At 39.5% G+C, this 25312-nt stretch overlaps 1 protein-coding gene across 50 annotated transcripts in view; it reads left to right on the forward strand.

The window, feature by feature from the left end:
* The window catches only part of LOC121725403 (protein tramtrack, beta isoform-like), a 554986-nt gene that overhangs the window by 53554 nt on the left and 476120 nt on the right, over window positions 1-25312 (forward strand). The window contains exons 5-7 of one of the 50 annotated variants that reach the window (XR_006035379.1): window positions 18682-18935; window positions 19503-21229; window positions 21266-21358. The exons of 39 other annotated variants lie outside the window; for them this stretch is intronic. Coding sequence is in view for 8 of the 11 variants with exons in the window: in XM_042112323.1 (XP_041968257.1) it covers window positions 7326-7834 (509 nt within the window). In the remaining 3 variants the exon portion in view is untranslated. Of the gene's footprint in view, window positions 1-1896; window positions 2196-3969; window positions 4468-4574; window positions 5699-5773; window positions 6109-7325; window positions 7850-13748; window positions 14039-18681; window positions 18936-19496; window positions 21359-22037; window positions 22595-25312 lie in introns of those variants that run through there. 10 more of the 50 variants (XR_006035380.1, XR_006035381.1, XM_042112324.1 and 7 more) reach the window with 10 other exon arrangements.

Here is a 25312-nt window from a genome sequence, read left to right on the forward strand (position 1 = left end):
TACGGTTAAGATTATGATTTATTTTTAAACTTATTTTAGAAGATTTACTGCCGCTACCAAATGTCACCGCACTGGCTAGGCCTTTATCTGAGGGGAAAATACATTTGCCAACGATTTTCCCAAAACGTAGCGGAAGGGTTATGCGAAAACACTGTAGAGTATGCTATAGTAGAACAAAAAAAAGAGTTCTGGTTCTATATGGCTGTCCTGATTGCCCACAATGCCCAGGTTTATGCATAACCCCTTGTTTCCGAGAATATCACAAATATTCAATTTTATAGTTTATTTGTAATGTCTATTGTATCATTTGTATCGCACCTCCCCCGCAAAATAAATAAAAGCGAAATTACCTAATTGATTTGCCTATGAATAAAACATTTGTCTTGTGACGTGATTTTTATTAATTAGTAATCATAATTCTTTATTTTGCCAGTATGGTTTTGCTGCAGCAGTGTCAATACAAGCCTCAAGCTATCAATAAATACAAAAATACCAAATTGATACAAATGTTTATTTTACTTACTTACCTTAGCAAGTAAATCACAAAATCAGTCTGTTTGATAATTTAAGAAATTTGTCTTACACATTGGTACTTTGGTACAATATTGTAATAAACGTTTTAATAAATATTTATAAAAAGCAGGTTTATTTATTATTTAGCAGTCCTATAATTTTTTGCATTATCACGTAGCAATTCGTTAGATACAAACTGCCCAAAATATTTACACCCGTGAATATCTAGGACTTGCGGTTCTTGCTCTTCGTATTTCATCACCTATAACCCTTATAGTCCGTGCAATCCACGAAGACGCGCCCCACTCCTCCTAATCGTTTATAGTATATGACGTGTGCAAGCTTTCGCCAATGTTTGAGTGTTATCGGTAAACACTAATTACCTATGAGTGCACGCGCACACTACAATAAATAGACCAATTAAGAAAAAGCGTCACGGTAAAAGGGAAAGATGCTCACCCAAAAAGTGGTGGGCGCGTCTTCGTGGATTGCACGGACTATAGTGTCTACAGTTTCTCGCAATGCATCATTAGCCTTATCATCTTGATTAAATTCCCAGACATCATAAGTCTGACTAACTGATCGTTTCGTCGTCGCACTGCGTTTCAATCTCAGACTCAGGTTTGCATTTTCTTCTTCGATCATAAAACTAACAGATTAATATTATTGAGGTATTAACATACATACAGTACAACCTCTATGAGTGATGAGTGTCCGTATTATTTACTTGAGATCATAAAATGCGTTTTCTAATGTGAGTCGTGACTCGTGACAGTCAACTTGACGAGTTGTCCTTTAGTAATTCATATAAATGATTTCATTCAATGAACGCGCTGGTTTAATCTGCTATTTATTTACTGACTACATTAAATCAAATAGCAGATTAAACCAGATGACTGCGAACTATTCATAAGTTCAAAATATCCGCTATTGATTTTGAATATTATAAATGCTTGGTATAACACATAAACTGTGACATTAATAGAAACACTGTCTGTGTTTCTATTATAAATGTTAAATCAAGGAACAAACTGACAGATTACCTTTGTAAATTTGTGATTTTGCCTTTTCTAAAAGGACCCTTTCTATGGCGGTCATGCTGAGTGTGCTGGCTTAACTCAACATCTTAAGAATACTGCGCGCAAGCCGAAAGTGGAAACTCAGCAACTGATAAAGTGATAACACAGACAGCGCCATAGGAAGTTTTAAGGCTCTATTCTATTGAGAAAGCCGACCAACCCCCTAATAAATCCTTCAGTTCTATTGTCCTCCTTTGTCTTTGTTTGCTTATAACACTAATTTAATTTTGTTAATTTATCAATTTTAGTTATGATCAACGTATCTCTTGTCAGTTACAGGCTTTTAACATAGTTTTTTGTACAGTTCTAGGTCATAACAATATCAAAGGCGATCTGCATTTCATTCAAACGAAAAGTGGGCACCTGCAGCTGATATACGAGCCGTACATCTTCGTGACAGACAGCGTGCGCAGCGGCCGGACGTTCTGGCGGTGCATGGAGTACGGCAAGCGGTGCCGCGCGCGCATCACCTCCAAGAACAACGTGCTGCGTATCACCAACCCCGTGCACAACCACGCCGACAATCACATGGACAAAATCAATCGGAAATATGATTTAGGCGAGGTCGTCACCTGTCCCTCCGTGTGAGACTTCTGTGTGTTTTTGCGTGTGTGATCATATCAAACCTGAGAGTATTCGACCCGACTAGAGCGCAGCCGACGTTGTGGACGCTCCCGGTGCTGGTTGTAATTGAACTTGTATATAATAAATAAATTATTATTGGGTAAGGCCGAGAATTTTCCCATTTAGTAACATAGAGTAACATAGATACTTAATACTTATATGTTACGGTAACGTAAAAGTAACGCGAAAGTGACGAGTAAAGTATGTAAGGCCGATTTCATAGTGCACAGCCCTTTTGATGTAAAACTTTATACCTCCTTAGGTATATTTTATATACCTAAGGAGGTATAAAGTATATAAGTTTGCAAGCCGCAAACTTATAGGGGTTGTCAGTCAATGAAACTGAACAACTAGCACGAAGAATTTTTTTCAGGAAATGAATAAAAATGATTTTTCATACAAAATGACCACCTCGATCAGACAATTTGTATGGAAAAACAATTTTTTATTTCATTTCCTGAAAAAAAAAACCTGGTGATAGTTGTTTAGTATCGTTGACTGAGCAACCCGTACCAGTTTGCGGGACGCTGTCCCCCCTTACACCCAGTAGGTATATGATGTACATGGATTATAAGAAAATAATATAAAACCAATTCTTTTATCAAATCATGTCTTTTATTTTGAGTGAGTACAAATTATACCAAATAATGAAATAAAATTGTTATTTAAAATCTTTAGTATTAAAATACTACAAAATTAGTATTTTATCAAAATTAAGTAAATAAAAACATAACATTGTTATTGTTCGACTAAATCTTCCAGTACACAGAAAATAATCAAATTTGTTTTTCATAAAAAACTAAGCAAACAAAAATCAATAGTGATTGCAATAGTAATAATGATAATTACAACACTTCAACGTTACGTAACATACAATAAACGTTACCGGTAACATAGAAGTAACGTAGAAGCGAGATTTTTTAGGTTTTAATTTACCATTAATCGATAATTTGATCTCAATTTGGACCAAAAACACAAGTCAAGCATTGCTTCTCCGCTTATTCATATTTCTATTCGAAACAGGTGTAATAAAAACTGTTATTTACGTTTGAAATCGTTTAAATTCACTTAAAAAAAAACTCCGACCAAACATGTGTTTGGTCGGAGTTTTTTTTTAAGTGAAGCGTGCACTTTTGCTCGACTCTACAGACAACAAACAAGCGTCTTTTAAAACGACGAATTAAACTCACTGTAGTTATTAAACCATAAAGAGTATTTTAACTTTGATATAAAATTGTATGATTAATGCCTGTTTTCACCAACCGCCTCCTAACGCTAAGTGGCCCCCTAGCGGCCATTAAGGGTACATAATATTATCCTTCAAGTTCGTCCTTAGGGCGTAAGAACATTACTTTTTTTTAAATGTGTTTGTTTTAAGAGATATTTGACCCGCAAAGATCGCTAGGGAGCACTTAGCGTCAGGAGACCGTTGGTGAAAACAGGCATTAGAGTCCTAAATAATAAAAATACAATAAGAGTTCTTTAATAAAAAAATACTGGTTAGTTTTTTTAATATGCAGTCAAAAAATGGGACAAATTTTACTTTCGAAAAGTGGGTAAATTCTCGGCCTTAGCTTACCCTATTATTGTGATAAGTTAATAATATGAAATGTAAATTCGTCTCTATAGGCTTATGTCGCATAAATAAACTCTTACCGTGTCATATTTTTGTATTATTAAGGTGAAATTAGCGTGAATAAATCGTGAGACAGAATATAGTCTTTTATTTTAACGCGTAATTTTAACCGAACAGGAGCCGCCCGAGGACGCTTAAAAGCGAAGTTGGCGTACACGATGACCCAGAGGGGCGCCCCGTGTCTCGTGATGGACGGTTTCGGGTTCGTGGCGCGCAAACGCCGCGGCGCGCGCATCTACTGGAGCTGCCGGTCGCGCACGCAGCGCCGCTGCCACGCGCGCGCTCTCACCGTGGACGGCCGCCTGGTCACGCACTGGCCCGCTCATACGCATCCGCCGCACAATCTCGCCTTAGAAAACGACCGGATCGAAAGTCTCATAGAAATCATAACGTCCGAAAAACTTGACCACGATTCTCTTGATCTCCAAAGTGTGGAGATGTAGCTCCCATCGTTTATCTGAAGTATTTACGTGAAGTACTCGTAACTGTTTGTGATAAATTTCTGTTTCGATCCCGAAATGGGATCTTATCACAGGTAGTTGCCTACGGGAATTTAGATTTCGGGTTCTAAAACTGAGCGAGGACCAGCAGAAAGAAATAAATCGATAATTACTATTGCATGGTCTTTTATTTCTCAGCCTCGTACCGTAAACTAACTTTTCCTTCGAGTAGTTCACGGAAGTACCCGTCGAAATCGATAGTCACATGGCAGTGTTTTGCAGTGGAGTTCGTGATATCCAACCGGGGCCGGCGGCACATGCGTCTCGGCGGGTTCTCGTTCTACGCCGAGAAGGTGTTCCCGGAGAAGAGCAAGGTGCGGTGGCGGTGCACGCGGCGCACGTGTCGCGCGTACGCCCACACCATACACGACCGCATCTTCGCGCTCAGCAATGTGCACTCGCACGAGCCGCCCGCGCCGCCGCCCGCCGCACCGCGCTCCTTCAGCCACGCGGCCATCGCCACGCAGGCGAAGGCTCTGCTGGAGGACTAACGATGCCGACGATACCCCTCTCGGTCGTTCGTTATCCCGCGTGTTTCGCGTGAGCATACTCGAGTACGTGTAGATACCCGGTATACTAAATAGGATTACTTTTTGCGTATATCATTCCTTGAATTGAAAGTCATTTTGATTTTGTATCGCTTTATATTTTTTAATTTTTACCTTCATTTTAGATTTTAAGAATTGGCACAAAGTCTAGTCTACGAAGTTAATTTGTAAATCAATTCTAGTCAATGAATTAGCAGTATTATATTATTATTATGACGAGGATCTCAATATATGTATTTAAATTATGTATTTGTTCGATTGTACAATTTATACTTTGATGTAAGTGAACAGCAATAAATAGAAATTATGCAGCGTATTGCATTTTAGCGAAACTAAGGAAGAGCTTTATTGATGAACATTAATGTACCTACTTGCAAAGATTTTAGATAATTGTAAAATAGCAACGCACCTAAACCGTTGAATAGAGATTTTGATCGTTCTCGTCCTCGACGTAGAGCTTCTTTTTCTATCCTAGTAAATAGTCGATTTTATTATGACCCTTCTACTATATTTTAAAAATAATTATGCATTTATTAAAACAGGAATCTAAAAAGCCAATTTGATGCTAATCAAAATCTCCGTTCCAACGTCGCGCGTCGACGCTCTTTACAGCCTGGAACTTTCGAGTTTCGAATACCACTTCCTGTTAATTTCCTACTTTAAGTAATATCACAGAATAGCTGATAATAGTCGGTAATATGGTAATAATGGCAAAGATGTACAGTCGCGGATTACAAACTAATAATAATTTATTTGAAATTATCAATTATTGTACGACAAATAAACGAGTTTTTGTAACCGGTGTTTTGGTACCCACGTGAACAGACGTGAGACGTCCCGATCGACGTGGTCTAAAGCGGGCGGGTGTTTCAGAGGAGAGCGTGCGGCTGTGCGTGGGGCCTGGCGGGCGGCCGCGGCTGTGGGTGCGCGGGCGCAGCTTCTACGCGGCGCACACGATGCGATCGGGCGTGGTGCGGTGGCGCTGCACGATGGGCGGCTGCGGCTGCAAGGCGTACACGCAGAAGGGCCGCCTGCACAAGCTGGTGGGCGAGCACAACCACCAGGGTCGCTGCGGCCGCCGCGCCAACCGCTCGCTCGCCGCGCTCGATCCGCCCGCGCCGCTGCTCGTGCCGAGGATCCCGCAGCTCGACTTCGACAACTTCGACCCCGGCGCCTGGGTCGCGAGGTTCTAATACAATGCCAAAGCTCATTCCGAATGTAAAGTGATCTCTATTAGATACTACATCGATATCTTTATAGCGAGTGTTAATGTTTTAATTGTAAATTAATAATTATGTAGAATGTAGAGTGTAGACGATCAATCGATTAAAGCCCGACTGTAGGTCTCTAGTATCTGCGGTGTGATCCGAAACGATTGTGTTTACGAATGTTTTAGGTCTTTTGACCATTTAAAATTGGATAATATTTTTTTTATTTTGCTGCAAGTGAAGTAGGACTTTCACAACTAGTCGTTTGTTTTAATGTTATTTCTATTAGTCTAATTACATGGTAGTTAGTTTGAACTTACATTCCAGGTTATTACTAAAATATGGGTAGAGCTAAAGCTCTGCTGTACCAAATTATTCGTCATATTATGGAATATGGTATCGAAGCCTAAGTCGTAGTAATATCTTAATAAAGAAACAAAATCCCAGTGCAATGTAAGTTAAGTATTTGAGTACTACATACTCTACATAATATGACTGGGCTTTGATTATTTTGTATTCCAACAGGCTATCACTAAATAATAATGTGATCTCAGATTGTTAAGTATTTATTAATTTTATTTATATCTACTTTATTAAATTGATGCCAAATTTTGTTACATGTGTGTGATAGAGATTAGTTTGTAATGTTTAATTTAAATATATATTATACACAATACCTCATAAGATATTATATAACATAGGTACGGTACATTCTGATGCTCATTTTAATAATTTAAGTATATAAGTTGTAGGTTAACAGTTCCAGCTGTGCTTCCTTGTCTCTGGTCGTTTGTATATCATTCGAGAGGTATCATGATGATGTAAATTTTTGTAAGATGCCAACTTTATCAACCTGTATGTTGTAAAATGTGATTTTATATTTTATTTTTTTGGTTAAAAAAACTACATGTTATAAAACTAGTGCCAAAATACTTGCTCACGAATACTGAATCTTAAAGATTATAACATGGTTTCTATTTCTACTAAACTTAAAGTAAAAATTGTTTTACGTACTTAATAGTAAAATTATTCTGTACATCCGTCATTAAAAGTACAAAACGAAAAGCCTTTTCTTTCACTCAAAAATAAAAATTACCCGATTTTTGTTTCATTTCGTGCGTGACAACTCGAGCTTTTAGTTGTAAGCCAGTATATTAGACTCGTCGGGATGACTCTCCGCCTGCGATCGTCAGCTAACCGATATTGTTTGTCGACAGCGCGCTTCATCCGCGCCGGCAAGGGGCGTCTTCTCCTTCACCGAGGTTACACGTTCCGCCTGAAGAACAATCTGGCGCACGGTCGCAAGCAGTGGTACTGCTCGTCGCGGCTGACGTCGCGCTGCCTGGCCGACGTGAACACGGAGGGGCCGGAGGGCTTCGAGCGCATCGTGCGCTCCCGCTACGCGCACAATCACGCGCCGCCCAACGTGCGGCGCTTCGCGGACGGGCGCTACGTGGTGCGCACGCCGCACCAGAGCGGCCACCGCGCGCCCGCGCCCATCGACCCGCACCACCAGCTGCTGCAGCTGCAACACGCGCTGGCGCTGTACGCCGCCACCGCGCACGCCACCGCCAACGCCAACGCCTCGGCCGCCGCCGCCGCCGCCACCGGCACCGGCTCCCAGCAGTCGCCCAACTCGCTGCCGCCGCCGACCACCAACTCGTACGACACCGCCAAGCCGCTGCTGGTGGACGGCGCTCCTCTCAAGGAGGAGGACATGATGTAGAGCGGCGGCCGAGGTGCTGCGGATGTTATGATCGTTTGACACGTTGCGTTGACGATTCGTTTAGATGTTGCATCACGTTGTAAGAAATCGATGAACGAATTGTTTAATATTGAACGGTTCGATGTTTTTAAGCCTTTTGCACACGCGTAGTAGTATAAATTATACTCTTAATTATATTATTATTATTAGATTAATTGGGAAGGTTGGCGTTTTCAATGGGACGGTATCGATGGATGTATAATGTCGGATATGTGAACGTATTTAAAACATTTGAATCGATATATTAGATGTTGTGATGTTTTGGATTTTGCGACCAAGGAAACGATATTTGCGTCACCTGTTAGCATCTATCTGTAGGTTAAGCGGTCTTTCGAGGTCTTTAATGTTATCCGTATAGGTGTGGGATATTATTGGATTGGGTAAGGAAATAAAAGTGTATGTACATATGCGATGAAACCTTCTATTTTCGCGGCCTTTACGCGTTGCTTACGTTGCTACTTTACTTACAATGTTACAAGTAACAGTTGATATTTATTTATCAAACCGAATTTTATTTACAAATATTATTGACATGAAAGAATCATTCTTTCATTATAATATACACCGAGTACGATCAATCATCAAAATAAATTCTCCTAAACCGTATTATATTTTTCATAATTATTACCATGGTATGTACTACTTTTTAGTTATTATCTATTAATTTGTAAAGTTAATCTTTCAAAAAATCGTAAACGTAAAGGTCGCGAATAAGCAACGCGCGTAACTTTGTCGAATTTAGATAGATGGTTATTATCAGGATATAGGCTCGAAAAGCGGACGACTAGTAGAATCAGCTGGATTCCTATGGGCAACATCATGGAGACGGGTAGCGCTAAATTGTATGTCAGCAGTGAGCGACGACACGCAGGTAGGATCTGATACATATTCGGAATATCGGGAAGGACCTTCGGAACACTGCGATCGAACGGGGTGCGTAGGACGGACTGCGGCCTGAGTGGCCGCCAGTAACGAGTCGGTGACTGATTGCGCGAACTCGCTTCGTAACGGCAGAGAATGGTTCCCTCGACTGCATTTATAATAACATATTTATTTTGAGATTTATATAACTTTACATGTTGCACGTTTGATATTTAGGCATTTAGGTGTCCGCCTCTTTACGATAAGAATTTACATAATTTATATTGCGATTTGCGACGACGTCGCTATCGACGTACCTACCTTCGAGTGTGAGGCTCGCGCCGCGCGCGGCCCTCGTCGGCCGCCGAGCGCGCGACCGCACTCAATGTTGTGCTCCTTAGGAATTACTAAGTACTTAAGATCAATGAAACTACCTCTTCACTTTTATACGGGTTTTTACATATTAGTTTAATTATACAATATTATACATATACATGAATGAATACTCAGAAGCTTTACTCGAGTAAGGAGTTGTAGTATAAGTTAGCGTGTAAACTAGGCTAGGCGCGCGCCGGGGCGGCGGGGCGGCTCGCCGCGCAGGGTCCGGCGCGCCACTTCACACTACCTCTATGCCGCGTGTCGCGTGCGCCGTGCCGCATCACGCATGTGGCTCTCGGCAGTCGGCTCGCAGTCAGATACACTGTACAAGTGTACAGTGTAACAGTGTACACACAACACATGTTACTCACTCGAGGTTTAGCTGTTGATGACTGTACTATACGTAGGCTATTTTGAGACTGTTGTCTGAATATATTTTATTGATTGTTTTTATAATTATTATAATAGTGATTTGTTGCCGATCGAATTATTATTTTCACGAGATGTTAACGACTTATCTCTTAGACTCCAACTTGAGTACAAATTTGACTAATTTTAATCGTTACTTAGATAACCTAGTTTTAAGGAGTCCGGCGGTTAGCGCAGTTCAGAGCGAAAGCGTCTCGTACCCCGGCCCCCGGGTACGGCGAGACGGTGCTGCCGGATGTCGTCGACCGGAGCGCTTCTATTAACACACACTATCGAACACGCTACATTTTATACTAAAAGTTTTTTGTTTTCTACGAACGGTTTCGAGTCAGGAATGAATAATATCTCTTATACTATACTACGAATAATAAACAGTTTTTATTATTCGTAGTATGGATACTACAGCGAAAACTTTTAGCATAAATTGTATCGGTGAATCGAGGAGAGGCCGGCGGCGGGGGAGTCGGCGGGATGGCCGGCCCCCGCGCCCGGCGCCGACTCCGCGCCGGTCGGCGTGTCCTCAGCATCCATGTCCACGGTAACCAAATAACAGGACTGCGCTCGCCGCGGCGACGCGTGGGCAGTGGGCACCCTTCGTATATTATATACTAATTATGTATCGTATTTATTAGGTAGGTTAAATATATTATGTAAGAATGTGACAATACGTGTCAATTATGAGAATACGAAACGAAATCGCAAAATAATATCGAGTACGGTATGGACTATGGTCTATCGGTGTGAGTGAATGTAGTCACTTTAACAATAATTTACTCGTATCCGTTGTGTATTTGTAATGTTGTTATATTGTGAATCTCATAGTGCATAATGATGCGTGTAAGCCGGTGGCCGGTGCCCCGCGGCGGTCGTCGCGGCCCAATCGCGGACTCCACTCTATTTTAACGAATTTTGAAACTATCTACCTCATTTACTCTCGTCTTTGAGTCTAGTGTAATTTTTGTATTTACCATTATATTATAAGATAAGTTGGGTTTATGTATGGGAACGTTTTGTGGTATATTAAATTGTACTTATAAACGACCGCTGGTTTTATTCGATCCCCGTCCCGTAGGTCGATATGAGGTGGTGGTCTGGTGGCGATCTCCCTCGCTTTCTAATGTTCTAACCGTCGTTTCTGTCACAGGAATCAAGTATTTAAAGTCGCGCCGCGGTAAAGTAATAATGGTTGTGAATACGTTTCCGTTTTGCGAGGAGTCGAAGCTGCGGGACAAGGTGATCTGGCGCTGCACGTCCAAGAAGACCAACTGCAAGGCGCGCATCCACATGATGGGCAGCAGCGTGGTGGCGGTGAAGGGCATGCACAACCACCCGCCGCGCGTGCAGCCCTCCTGAGCCGCGATTCTCATGATTATTTTCGATCTTGATCTCGACTGGCCCGCTTTCACGCTCGAGAGCGAGATAACATGTCGATCCAAAGTTTGGATTCCAAACGAGATTCACCGGAAATGATTACGCGAATCGCTCGTGCCGTAGTATTACCACGTTCGCGCGGTTACCGTGGGCGGCCGCGGATGCAGTAGTCTGGAGCTCTCTCACCGAAACCCGCCCTGTAGCCGCCTCGGCCGCGTTCGCTCACGGCGCCCGCCTTCATTGTTCTACATCATTCCATTTACTCGTTAATATTGGTACATTTTGTGAATGTGTTATACAGAAAATAGTACGAGAGTGTAAATCGAAAATCTTTTTACAAATTTGACTAGGATGTAAGTTGTTAGGTATTATTGGTAATTCCTGGATATTATCGATATTTTTGTACTTTTTTTGTCCAGGTGATGATCTATTTTTATGATAGAATTTACACAAGTTGCGTCCGCGTTTTACGGGCCAAGCGTGTTGAATGCGTATAACATGTTAAATTGATAACAGTAAGCTCAATCGGTAGACACTTCTTAGAGATCTTTGGGCTCATTTGCACCAGTCCTCATTATTTTTAATCCTTTGTTAAAATACACTGCCTACTCTTTTATAAACTTCCAGAGAGAACACGGTATATATATTTACTGGTTAGGAAACCATAAAATCTATTGATTTTATGGTTTCCTACCTACCTAGCGGACTAGAGCAACAATCTCGAGCTGTCATACGAAACCAAAATTGGTTTACATCTGTGTTTAAATATATGTTTACGTATACACTTACACAAGCATGATTGAACATGAATTCTATGAGATTAAATTGTCAACGTGCCGACAAGTGTCGACTGGATGTCAAAAAAAGAGTTAGTTAATTAACTTTATGGTCCTAACTCCCGATTAAATCCCAGACTGGTGTAAGTTGACTCGAGGGTAACCTCAGTTAGTTGTCGATATCAGATAGAGAATAAAGACAATAAAATAATGTTATTTTAAGTAGTGATTTAAAATGTAAGTATGTGTAATAAAATGTATTTAATGCTTTTATTATATCATTCCAGATTCGTAGGTAGAGCTAATAATTTGCTTATTCGACGTGTACATACTTAAATACTGAAAGTTTTGTATTTTCTATCATTTTTTTCTATTATATTATTATTATTAGATGACGTTTAGGATTGAACTAAAAAATTCAGTAGGTAGTTTATTTAACTTTACCTTATCGATATAAAAATATATATAAAACTGTATTTTAGAATATATTTGATCTAAACGTAAACACAACGACATTCGACCAAAATAATGTGTGTTGTACTTCTTCATGTTTTTGGGTAATCAACTAAACATTTAAATCGGTAGCATTGTGCTCTTTAATAACGGTTTGTTTACGTTTAGGCGTAGTCCGACCAATATCGATACATATTTTATAATGTTAAAATTATTGTGATAATCTAATAATTAATTGATATTCCAAGTATTAATCGTATTATATTATTACTATGATAATACCTATGTCTTTATGAATACGATAGGTATTGTCTTATCTAACGTTGAAATATTTATACCTAGGTAGAAACTTGATAAGTGAAGTGCCTTACTCACATTTGGGTCCATATTAATCGTTAAATCATAAAATTGGGTACTCGTATCGGTGAATTTTTAACGAAACATTCCGTAATTATATTTTTTCATTAACTTTGATAAAATTTTAAATTTTTTAATATAGATTTATGTTGAACTTGTTAAGAGTATTACTCACTAAGATAAAACAATTAAGAATGTTTATTTAAAATGGTTATTTTATTTCCCCTTAAGTACCGATTTTGTGCAGGTAAGTATTACAAAGTGAAAAAACTTGGTACATACATGTGGATTTTGTTCTACTAGTCTTTTCAAGGGAAATGACACATGGAGCTCCACGAAAATTTTTTTTATTAGTATTTGCTTAGATTTTCATCTAACACCTTTTGTTTCAAAGCTGGTTTATTGTAAGATCCGGTTTAGTGATGTGGTGTTAACAGTGTAGTTGTTAGCCGCAGCCCGGGGCACGCAGTTCAAGTTCGGCACGAGCGAGCTGAAGGCGCCCATCATCCACGCCGGGAAGTTCTCCTACGTCAAGGATATGGTGTTCCCTAACGGCAAGGTGCGCTGGTCGTGCGCGCACGCGGGCAACTGCGCCTCCCGCATATACACCATAGACAACAACGTCGTGCTCTTCTCCGACAAACATAGTCATTGACGTCATCCGGTGACCTTGACAATGTCAGAGAAATTGATTCATGGGCAGAAAGTGTACTTATGTAATTTGGTCGCGTTACGTCAAGCCCAGCCGAAAGCTTGTGACATATTGGCTTGACATATCCAGATACCAGACCAAATAACATAGGGCCGCCGTCGGCCTATGAACCGATTTCTCTGATGGTACATTGGTTTGGGCTTCGCAAATTTGTTTGAGCTCTCCTAAATTGTTTGCATTACCGTATTGTTTTACGAGGTAGAGACTAGAAAATTAGTCAGCCATGTAAAACCTGTGACAAATTACGTCGGTTGACTCATCAAAGTACTGTGTTATGTAAGTACCTGGTAGGTACTGGTACAATATTAGTAAGTACTGAAGTGAAATGGATTTATTTAGCACTTACGCGAATAAAAATTATTTTTATTATTTAAAAATATTTCAGCATTTACCACTATTAATCAATAATATTATATCAGCTTTCTCTAAATATTTTACGTTTGTTTACCTATTATTCTACATTCTTCTACATGTTGACAATCGAACCAGTCATTTTCTGGTATCTGTTGCGCACTTAAAATGCTGTTATACGTTGCAGACGCGTTCTTTTTACCTTCGAGGGCTGGCAAATCTGTGCTAATATTTCAAGGGAACAAGTTTTGGGTGAACAACCGGTACGGGCACAAGCTGAACTGGGCATGCCGGGACAAGGACTCTTACAAGTGTCTGTGCAGAGTCCAGACGACCATGGACGGGAAGTTCGTGCGTGTGAAAGGTACCCACAACCACGAACCCAACTTCACTCCGCACGACTTTGACGAGGACAACAAAATTGCTGATAACTTAAATTACGGATTTAAAGTTGTGATGTAATGGGCGTGGATAACGAAGTAGTCGACGCCTGATGCGGTTAATTTAGGGTTCGACCTAGAAATAACGGCCTGAGTCGGGTTAGGTTAGGTTATATCTTTATTTTACCATGCCATGCCAAGAAGGCTTACCTATAGGATAACCTACAATAAAAGTTTGTACAAAACTTCTGCTTCTAGCGCTAGGTGAATTAATGTTGACCAGCTTATAACTTATACTAATATTTTGGCTGTGACGTCTGCCTACATAATGCTAGTGGTTGCTAAGTAAGAAAATGATAAGTAATAAAATCCACATTCCACTTCACAGTATACTCTGCACGCGAGCTCCAAGGAATTTTCTAAAAAGTTGCGTTAGTGTACCCGTCCCCTTAGCCTCTGGATCCTTGAAGCTCACGCGCGGAGTCCATACTATGTGTTAGTGTAAACACCGTTATCCTTGAAACCATCAAATGAGCCCGTCAAAATGAACAACTTTTTCTATGAGAACAATGCTGGGAACTCGAAAAAAATGACGTCTTCATACCCATACAAATTGCCGATCCGGGCATCGAAAAAGTTGTTCATTTTGACGGGCTCATTTGATGGTTTCAAGGATAACGGTGTTTACACTAACATCTTGAGGATAATTTTTTCACCAGTACAATAAATTTTACCACATCATTGGTATCGATAATAATCTATACATATTATAAAACAAAGTCGCTTTTTAGAGTTCCGTAGTTTTTCCCTCATGCCCCTTTGTTCCTTTTAATCTTTAAAACTACGTAACGGATTTTGATGATTTTTTCAGTGTTAGATAACCCATTCATCGAGGAAGGCTATAGGCTATATTTTATCACGCTAAGACTAATAGGAGCGAAGAAATAGAGGAAAATGTGAAAATACGGGGAAAATTATTTGAAAGGGCTAACTTGAACGCGCTAATATCAGGAACTACTGGTCCAATTTGAAAAATTCTTTCAGTGTTAGATGGTCCATTTATTGAGGAAGGCTATAGTATAGGCTATATTTTATCACGCTAAGACAAATAGGAAAATGTGGAAGAAACGGGGGAAATTATTTGAAAGGGCTTATCTCGCGAACTACAGGAGCAATTTTTATGTTATTTGGCACAGATAAGAAGTAGACCACGTGAAGGATCATAGGCTATCGATTTTAATCATTTTTCAGTGGCTATATATTTTATACCCGTGCGACGCCGATGCGGGTCGATAGTAGAGTATGTTTTACAAATATTTTTTTTCATTTCAAATAATTTATCCTTTATCCAATCTAATACCGCTTGGGCGCACTAATTACAAGGCGACAACGGGTGCGGTATGAGGTGGGGGGCGGCGGGGTGAGGTAAGCGATCGGCGGGCGGCGCACGAGATTCCTCAAATGCGTAATGCATCCACATTTTTAGTAGTTTAGCGGATAAGTCCGGGGCTTGATATTTTTGTTTTTTGTTCCAAACAAAAATTGCTAGTATTTTTTATTTTTGACAACTATTACGTATGTTGATTGATTTATTGTACTGGTGAAAAATAATCCTGTATATTTGGTAGAATTTAAGTCAATTTTATTTTTTTGTGTCATATTAACTATTAATATTATTGCAATCTTCGACATACTTCTGTCTAATTCTGCATTTTAATTTAATATATTTTGAGCAGTGGCCTTAGTAAATTTAAAAATAAAATCCGATAAAATATATTTTACGAGAATTTAATAAATTTAATATTAGTAGGTACCTGATGTATACATATACTTTACTCTGTAGTGGTGTAGCGATGTTTACTCGGAAAATGAACTAGGGCCAGGGTTTGAGGATACATTTTATATTTAAAATTATGATAAATGTGAAATTTAACATGATTTTATGAACCGTTAATAAACACTATCGGTCTTACCACAAAATATTAAACATCCATTGAACGGTTGTTTTGAGACCATTATGTACTGATTTTTTCTCTAATCAACTGTTCAACAGGTGTTTAATCTTTTGTAGTAAGACCGTATATTTTTAACTATTTCTTGTTTTAACTCCTCAATCACCGTACAAATACTAGCAATAAACACTTGTTTATTGCTAGTTCACTAAACACTAGTTCACTGTGAAAACACATAGTAGCGCTGAAACAGTTACCTTGTAATTTGTATACAAGTTGCAACAAAACTAAGTGATAATATTTTAGAGTTCAGGGTGTGTATGTGTTCCTTGTAGAGAGTTCACTGTGAAGTGAAAGTAGCAGCGCTGAAAGACCTATTTTTTGACTTTTGTATGGTTTTGTATATATATATATATATATATATATATATCAACTTAACTGTCCCCATACAAAGAAATATATACCTACCTCACGTCCATCATGTTTTTTATTTTGTTAGGTTTAATTAATGTATATGTATTGTAAAACAAAGTATTTTAATAAAAATATATATGTTTTGTATTAATTACCTTCATTTTATTTTATGACTCACATATGATTCATGAGCGTGGAGGAAAAAAATTCTTTCCTACGTTCAATGAGTCATATATGCACATACGGACTATAGACAATAAATTGATTGATAGCAGTTTCATTTAGTCTGTCACGATTATTTTGATCAAAATTATCTGTTTTACAAGTTCAAGAAAATTTGGTTCGTCATTTTCTTGGGCCAGCAGCGACAACTATGGAATCTAACGTGCCTTCAAGACCTTCCTTCTCTCTGACTCCAAGATCTTCTATTACCTCCACTTATAGTCACAGTCTTCAAGAAATTCCGCGTAACATCAGAAACAATAAATTAATTAGAAAAAGATGCAGCGGCTGCTATGCCAATCTAAAAGCTCTAGGGCAGTTGGCTCATAAAGCTAAACAAGTGCACACAGAGTGCAAAGCTTGTAAAAAAGCATTTTGTTTGGCATGCTACAATGAAAAGCACAACGTATAATTTTTTTTAATACTTAAGTAATAATATTTTTCAAAATATAACCGTTTAATTTTTCTAATGTTTGTCTTATTTTATACAAATACTAAGCCTAATCCTAGAAATCCATGGCTTTACTTTTCTTATCTTTAGAATATGTACTCTGATATGTACATGTACAAACTTTTGCGATTTTTTTTTTCATTTTATTAGAGGTTAGGGTTTTTGCTACACGTTCACATAATTTTTGTTACTTCTTTATGCCACGTTCATTAAAAAAATATATCCCGAATTCTCATATAAATGTGAGTCACCTGTGACTCATGAACTTATTCTAAAAGTCCACCATGAGTCATATGTGACTCATTGGACAGTTAAGTTGATATATATATATATATATATATATATATATATATATATATATATATATATATATATATATATATATATATATATATATATATATATATATATATATATAATAGAAAGCCAATGTGAGGAACACTTCCGTTTATCGTAAAGGATCCATTTTTCATCACAAGTAATGATCCGATTTAAAATCCCTTCATTATTGTGTCGGTTGAGCAATGTAACGCAGCAGTCGACGCGTGTTTTCTGGTTTGCTTCACTCAATTCATGAGGTACCCTTTAAAGTTTTTTTATCTTCCCGATTTGCTTCAAGTGGATTAAAGCAGTTTATCACTTACACCGAAGCCTGCTGCTAACTCTGAAGTGGTTTGCGATGGATCTGCTTCCACAATAGCCTTTAATTCTTCATTATTCATTTTGGTCTCGGGTTGCTTTGAAGGTCGATATTTCCCGAACGAAAACGTTGGAACCAAAACCGTACCTTTTGCGTTCTTACGTTACGTTCTTTTGCGACACCAGTGTTATTCACATTGTTAATTCTTCGAGCTTTCTCTGCAGCACTCGTACCACGGTAGAACTCATATTATTCGTAAATAAAGCGATAAGTATTTCAATTTTTCCATTGTGCCATATAAACGACTCCAAAGAAAAGATAATCAAGAAAAAAACAAATGAATGACGGTTTTGGAAACTCAAATGTACCAAATAAATGAATTTGAATTTGGAATTCTTAACCAAATGAAAAAAATAATATTTGAGATCAAAGTGGCCTGTACAACAAAACGCCAATTTCATATGTAAGGACCTAATATTATGACTTAGTTTTATTACACCCTGTATATAAATAACGGTATACGGTATGCCTACTCTTTACCAAATAACACTTACGACTAAAATGAAAGGACTACATACTTATGGTTTTGCTTCCCATAAAAACTTAATTTCATGGAAATACTTGCAATCGTTGCCGAGTGCCGACTCACCGATTTTATATAAATTTTGTCGCTCAGAGTAAAAGAGTAAAAAGTACAATACAATAATTAGTATTATCATAATGATTAATAATATTTTCTATAAATTAGTTTTTGGTTATTTCGATTTCAAGAAGGTTACTACGGCGTAGCGCAGTGCTACGAACTACGGCGTAGAGCCGAGATGCTACAAACGCGCGTTGATGTTGGTAGTTAGGATGCTGATTTTCCTATCAGGCTGCTACTGGGTAGTGGCCAGTGGGTAACTACACTAAAGCGTTGAGCTGCTTCGAAATTAAATTGGTTCAAATGTTTTACACCACATACATAGGAATTTCGCAGCTATGCTGTTTATACTTTAACTGAGGTCTGGCTTTAAAGTTTGCGAGTCCGAATAGAAGGTATCGTCACAGTTTGATTGCAGTATACTGGTCGGTGTCGCGTTACGGCAACCCTGTGCTGGTGGTGGGCGGGGAGCGGTTCCGGCGAGTGGGGCCCGTCGGCCGCGGCCGGGCCACCTGGCGCTGCATCAAGTCCGACCACGGCTGCCGGGCCTACGTCATCACACACCACGGCCTCGTCGTCGCCCTCGGCTACGACCACCAGTTCCACACCAGAAAGATAAGACGACAGAGACGAAGGAAGGAGTTGGTGAACGGATTCTGTGAACAGATTTCGGTTGAAGCGAATTGATATTTTTGTTTTAATTAGTGTATTTTTTATTGGAAGAAAGAGAATGATGTATTGTGACGTAAGAAGAGGATAGAGAAATTTTACGTAGCCTTACATGGAAGTAGAAGAGAGATCGAAGATAAATTAAATAGTTTAGAAGTCATTTTTCGTTTGTCAGAATTTTTTTCTTAGTGCAATAGTGAAAATCAATAATAATATCATGGAAGACCTACTAAGTAGTCAAAGCTATCTAAATATTTTGTAATTGGTTTGTGATATTAGTGTAAGATAATATTATATAAAGATATATTATGTCAGAAAAAAGAAGTGTGTGACAAGAAAAATTACTTGTGAAAAATTTCCTTTCTTTAATCTTTGTCGTCGAAAATAAGAACTGCTTATCATAGAAATTCTATTTTTATGAAATGTTTACATTTTAATTTTTAAGGATAAATTGATATAAATCAATAAAAGTTTACCTAGTCTTATGTATTATTTTTATGAGTAAATTTATAAAACCAAGCGTAGAGTGTAGGCAGTACAGCGCGGTGACTAACAGTACAGCAGTTGCAGGTGGCAACCCGCCGGCGGAGGCGCCGCCCACGCTGGGGCTGCCGTTTCCCTTCCCGTGCTTCCCGGGCCAGTTCCGCTACTGCCTCAGTAAGCGCGGCAAGCCCGCCATCGAGGTGGGCGCGCACCGGTTCTGCTTCAACGGGCGCGCGGCCAGCGGCAAGGTGTGGTGGCGCTGCTCGAGGAACCCCCGCTGCCGCGCCGCAGTGCACACCTTCGGCCTGCGCGTCGTGCAGATGAACAGCGCGCACACGTGCGGGGTGCGCGCCACACCACTCAAACCAATGTTCTAAACGGCAGGCTGAGATTATTCGCTCGTTCTGGTGTCGGTTCGTCGGTCTGCGTATAATGACGAAAGATCCAGTAACCTGTTAATCCATACTAGTGGACCAGAGATATAATTTGTTCCGTGATTTGAGCCCATAATTCTGGTGATACTATTTGATGGATCTCATGTCAGAATGAGCGTGTAACTACTTACGACTTACGAGCCGCATTCGATGTAACTTAATCACCACAATTTCAATACATTGACCACCGGCAAAAATTAAGCGATGGCACAAAGAGCGTCCCAAACTAAATTGAACACGTATGAAATTTGAAATGCGCCTACGCGGGCTCGATGTTTTCGAAACGAACGACTAAAATTACTGTGATCGTGCCTTCTCGCCGGTGGTCAGCGGTACGCTTCCGACAGTTTTATATCGGTGACGTGATGTCGTCGAAGTACACGAATATACAGTTTTATAGTGTCTTAATATATAAAAAATGACAAATATTTTAGGACACAGATCTGGTTTAATATACTCGAAGAGATATCCTTATATTATTTAATAGACGGTAGCTCCTGTATTCTATTTGAAGTATACGACTAGTATTATGACTCGGGACCGTTCGCGCACCGTGGACCGATCCTCGGCGATTTATTTTGTTAGGGAAGCCTCTATAGAGGCGTTGTAAATATGTTGTTGCATAATAATCGACGACGGAAGAGTGACTGTGGCCAGTATTTTTTTACAGTATTTACAATGTTTACGCGACTAAAGCACTATTTACTCGGTTTAGGGCAGGCGCGAGTCTCCCGCCGGTCGGTCCCGATCTTCCCGCGGCGGTCCCGCTGTAGACTCTCGTACAAGGTGATAGTTCTCTTATGATATTTTTATATATTACTTTAATAAATATTTTTACAACATTATTCGCATTGTATATAGAACGGTTGTTGGGCGGGCTTCCACCCCCGCGCGGTCGGTTTCGGTTGTGTTTTCGGACGGAATGTTTTGTTGTCGAATCGTTGATGGATTTCAGAGTCGCGACTCGTATACGATAAGAGATTGTTCCAACAGATTTACACTGCGATGCATTTATTTAAATAATTTTAATCGATAAATACTCAATGTATACGTTTAGATGTAAGAATCGTTTTAGTGAGATCTTTATTTTATTATCGAGAGATTAATTTTTTGCATTTAGTACTTAAGGATACGTTAATTTAAAGATTTATATAGCCGAGGCTGTACTTACACAAAGACTTATTTTTCGATAACAATAGTTAACCGCTAAGTTAACCACGAGGAGTACCAGTATTTACCATTGGAGATGTATACGATAGTATTAAGGCAACCCGCAAAGTATTATATCGAAGTATTACTTTTTATTGTGATAAGTTTTTGTTATTTTAGAGGAAAGTATAATAGTACGGATAAAGGTAGGCGCTCCGACCTAGCTGGTAGGTGCGGTAGGTGCGGTAGGTGCGGTAGGTGCGGTAGGTGCGGATCACGCTCTAGCGCGTGCGATAGTGAGATCTGTTCTCTCTGTATAGTGTATAGGTACAAAGAAACGAATATATTATTGCGCTGATACCATTTGTGTTTTAATTATTATATTCCGAGTAACAGTTTCTCGCTAACATTACATTTTATATCGTTTAATGGCCTACTAATTTGAATAACCTTTGTATTAAACAAAATTATATTCAGTAATTTTTTTTAATAATTAGGCTACGTACATAGATGTTATAATTTAACGTAGACGTGATAGAATTTTTTTTGTAACTGTATTGTTTAGTATTTTACACCGATATTTTTGAGTTTTATATCACCGATATTTTCTAGCAACAGCCAACTCTATGCTAAAACGCACAAAGTACAGTTAAGCATTAAAAAGTAAAAAAAAACTATTGTGATAACTGATAAAGTGATAACATTATCCAATATCTTTTATACTAATTACTAACACATAGCTTACTTATTTAGTAACCTTACAAACCTAAACTAATAATTCTATGCAACCATTTAGAATTTAGATACGTTCCAAATGTAAAGCCACCTAGATTTTAGAAATCTAGGTGGTCTATGAACCATATATATATATAGTAGCATCAAGCGAGATTGTTAAAAGGTACGTTGATGTTTCTTTTTATTATATTAATTTTCTTAATTCAACAGATAGTTTAAATAGAGTTTCAAAGTTGTCCAAACTCGAGCGTCGAGCGAGTCGTACCTGAGACCATTTCATAACAAAGGTGTTGGGTTGTTTCAGGGTGGTTCTACATCCGGTCCGCGCGGGGCGGGCTGCACCTGGTGGCGGACGGGCACATCTTCTACGAGGACGGCGGGTCGCACCCGCGCCGCGTCACGTGGCGGTGTGCGCGCTCCTACCAGAAGGCCGAGCGCTGCCAGGTGGCGCTGTGCCTGCGCGACGGCCGCCTCGTCTACTTCCGCGGCTCGCACAACCACCCCGCCACCTACAACCCCGCCAAGCACGAGTCCCGCCGCTTCGAGGTCGACCCCATGGGGAAGTACAAGATCGTCAAGAGCTGCGCGCCCCGCACCGCGCTGGCGGCGCCCGCGCCCGTGCCCCCCGCGCCCCACGCCGCGCTCTTCCTCTAGGCCTGGCGCGACCTCCTAGTTCGCGGGATCATGGATGGAAGACATTGACCGCGTGCTAGGAGCGTCGCTATCGTGCCCGGGTCGCCCGAGGCCGTTAACTGTACACCCCCGACTCGATGGTAGGAAGTCAAAACTAGCGTTGAAATTTGAAATATAATTTGTGAGTACGTTTTTCTATTATACGTAGTCAAACGATTTGCCAAAGATTAAAAAAACATTGATTATTATTTATATTTTATACTTCGTTACTCGTAATTCGTGCAATTTGTTTGTTGTTTTCCTCGTCGAACGGTACGCTTACTTAGAATTCCTTATTGGACGGCTTCCTGGGGGTTTTATAAATCGATAAAATTGAACGTGTGGAGGCTCCCCGCGACCGCCTCGTACCACGATGCCTTAGGGGCTTTCGCTGGAGCCACCTGTGGCGCCGCCGGCCGACAGGGGCGGCGCGCCGGTGGCCGCGATCGTAGATGCGGCGACTTCCATGTCATACGATGTGCAATATTCTCTTACCGAATGTTTAGACGTTGCGTATACAAATATAGCTTTAACGGTAACGATAGTGTAGCCGTCTTGTTGAAGCTTTTTTATAAAATTCTATTTATTAACCGCGGCGTAGAGCGGACGACTGATAGATACGTTGAATACTCCAATATTTATTATTTGTACTCGTAGGTAGATCTAGTATAGCCTAGGAACGTATACCCGCTTATACCGAGGCATAGTTTTTTATATTAGAGAGTTATACGAGCGGAGGTAGTGTAACAGGTGTGTAGTGACGTCACAGTAGAGCCGCGGCTGTTGTACCGACTCTCGTGCTCGCCCGGCGCCCGGCGCCCGGCGCCCAGCGTCTGTTGAGAGTTTTATAACGGTTCTAGAATTGCCGACCAACGTTTTATATCCGTATAATTTCCTAAACGTATAATTTAGATGTGATACTATTTAAAATGTGCTATTGTATATCGTTTTCAGCTATTTATTTCATCCGATGTATTTAATACCAATAAACTATTTTGTTGTTGTTTATAAAGGATAAAAGTTTTTTTTTTACTGCATCCCGAATCTCTAAATAGAACAATTTTAGTGATGTTCACAATCCCAGTAGTAACAAGTAAAGAACTAATTATTAAAATCATAGCAAAGGTTTACATTATACAATTTACAATGTGAGTCACAATTTGGGAAACAATTTTCATTTTGTACTGTTTTTCTCATCCAAGAAATCAAAACGCAATAGCACCATCAATTTGATTGGTTAAGCAGAACATTTGGTGCAGGTTATCAGGATCAGCTGCTGAAGATGGGCGGGTTCTGGTACAAGCTAGACTCACGTTACCAGGACAAGCGGCGGTGGGTGTGCGCGCGGAGCTGCGGCGCGCGCCTCCACACTATCGGCAAGAGGGTCGTGTTCTCCGACCTCAGACATCGATGCCGTAACTATAACAACACCGTTTAGTGCTAAGCGTCTCGAGATATTGACTATCTCAGCTGAGGATATCCTTTCCAGAATTTTGCTTTCGTTATTTTCTTGGATATCAAGAATATTTAGTGCGTATCTGAAAATTTTTGATCGCAAAATTATTTTACAAGGGTGTGGTTGGTTCTTGTTACTCTACAATGTTTGCAACGGTCCATGATGGTTTCGTTAATTCAGTGTTCATCCCTTACATTTTAATGTCTTGTTTGTTGACGATGGTAGAAGGGATGAAATCTAACATGTCTGAAATCAAACCATGACTATAACACTGTGTTCATTGCTCATTGATTAAATCTACTCTTCTACATACTTACAAAATGAACAATCAAAATATTGTTCTGTTATTGACAATAATGTATTTTTATATAATGATATTGCACTATTAACACCAAGGAATGTCGAAGATATACGAGTATATAATTAATAATTATAATCTTGGATAGTCCTTAGTCTTGAGTCTCATGATAAATAAACATATACTTTACCCTAGAGTATTTTGTTATCAAGAAAAAGTTCAAGGCTTCAAGATAGGATGCCTAGTAATGGTATCGTATTGGTACGGTGTAAAAAAGGCTGTGACAATAGTTCTTATGTTTATAATAAGTACCCATTGAAATCGTAATTTACGTACATAGTTTGGCATGAAAAATTAAATATAATGCCTGCCTGCCTATAGTTTTAAGATATTTTTATAGTGTAACACGCAGAAACTATCTAGCATCTCGTTCTAAAAGAACTCTACGGAATTATTTACCAAGTATGAGTATGTTTCTTCGTGTTGTGATAAAGTATGTAGAGTAAGCCTGTTGCCTTATTAGTATTTATCGTCGTTATACTCGTAGTATTTTAGGAGCTTTTTGTTAAATATTTAAATTTATGTTAAGTTCAAGTTACTTTTAAAAGTTTTAACTATTATTTATGTAGTTTATACGTGGGAGAGCCATGCTTCGGCACGAATGGGCCGGCTCGACCGGATAAATACCACGTTCTCACAGAAAACCGGCGTGAAACAGCGCTTGCGCTGTGTTTCGCCGAGTGAGTGAGTTTACCGGAGGCCCAATCCCCTACCCTATTCCCTTTCCTACCCTCCCCTATTCCCTTCCCTTCCCTACCATCCCCTATTACCCTATTCCCTCTTAAAAGGCCGGCAACGCACATGCAGCTCTTCTGATGCTGCGAGTGTCCATGGGCGACGGAAGTTCCTTTCCATCAGGTGACCCGTTTGCTCGTTTGCCCCCTTATTTCATAAAAAAAAGTTCTTTTTGGTAGGTAACTGTGTAATGACAAGTGGCCCACCGGTGTTTAAATTTTTAATTTTATTGCGGAAAAGTTAAAAAATGCGTGAACATTTGGTTTTTATGACCATTACCAACAACCAAATTCCTATTTGAAATTTATGTTAAGGTAGCTACTTTTAGTAACTATCATTTTACCAACGAGCCATGTAA

The sequence above is a fragment of the Aricia agestis genome, chromosome 3, assembly GCF_905147365.1.
Source record: "Aricia agestis chromosome 3, ilAriAges1.1, whole genome shotgun sequence".
Classification (NCBI taxonomy): domain Eukaryota; kingdom Metazoa; phylum Arthropoda; class Insecta; order Lepidoptera; family Lycaenidae; genus Aricia; species Aricia agestis.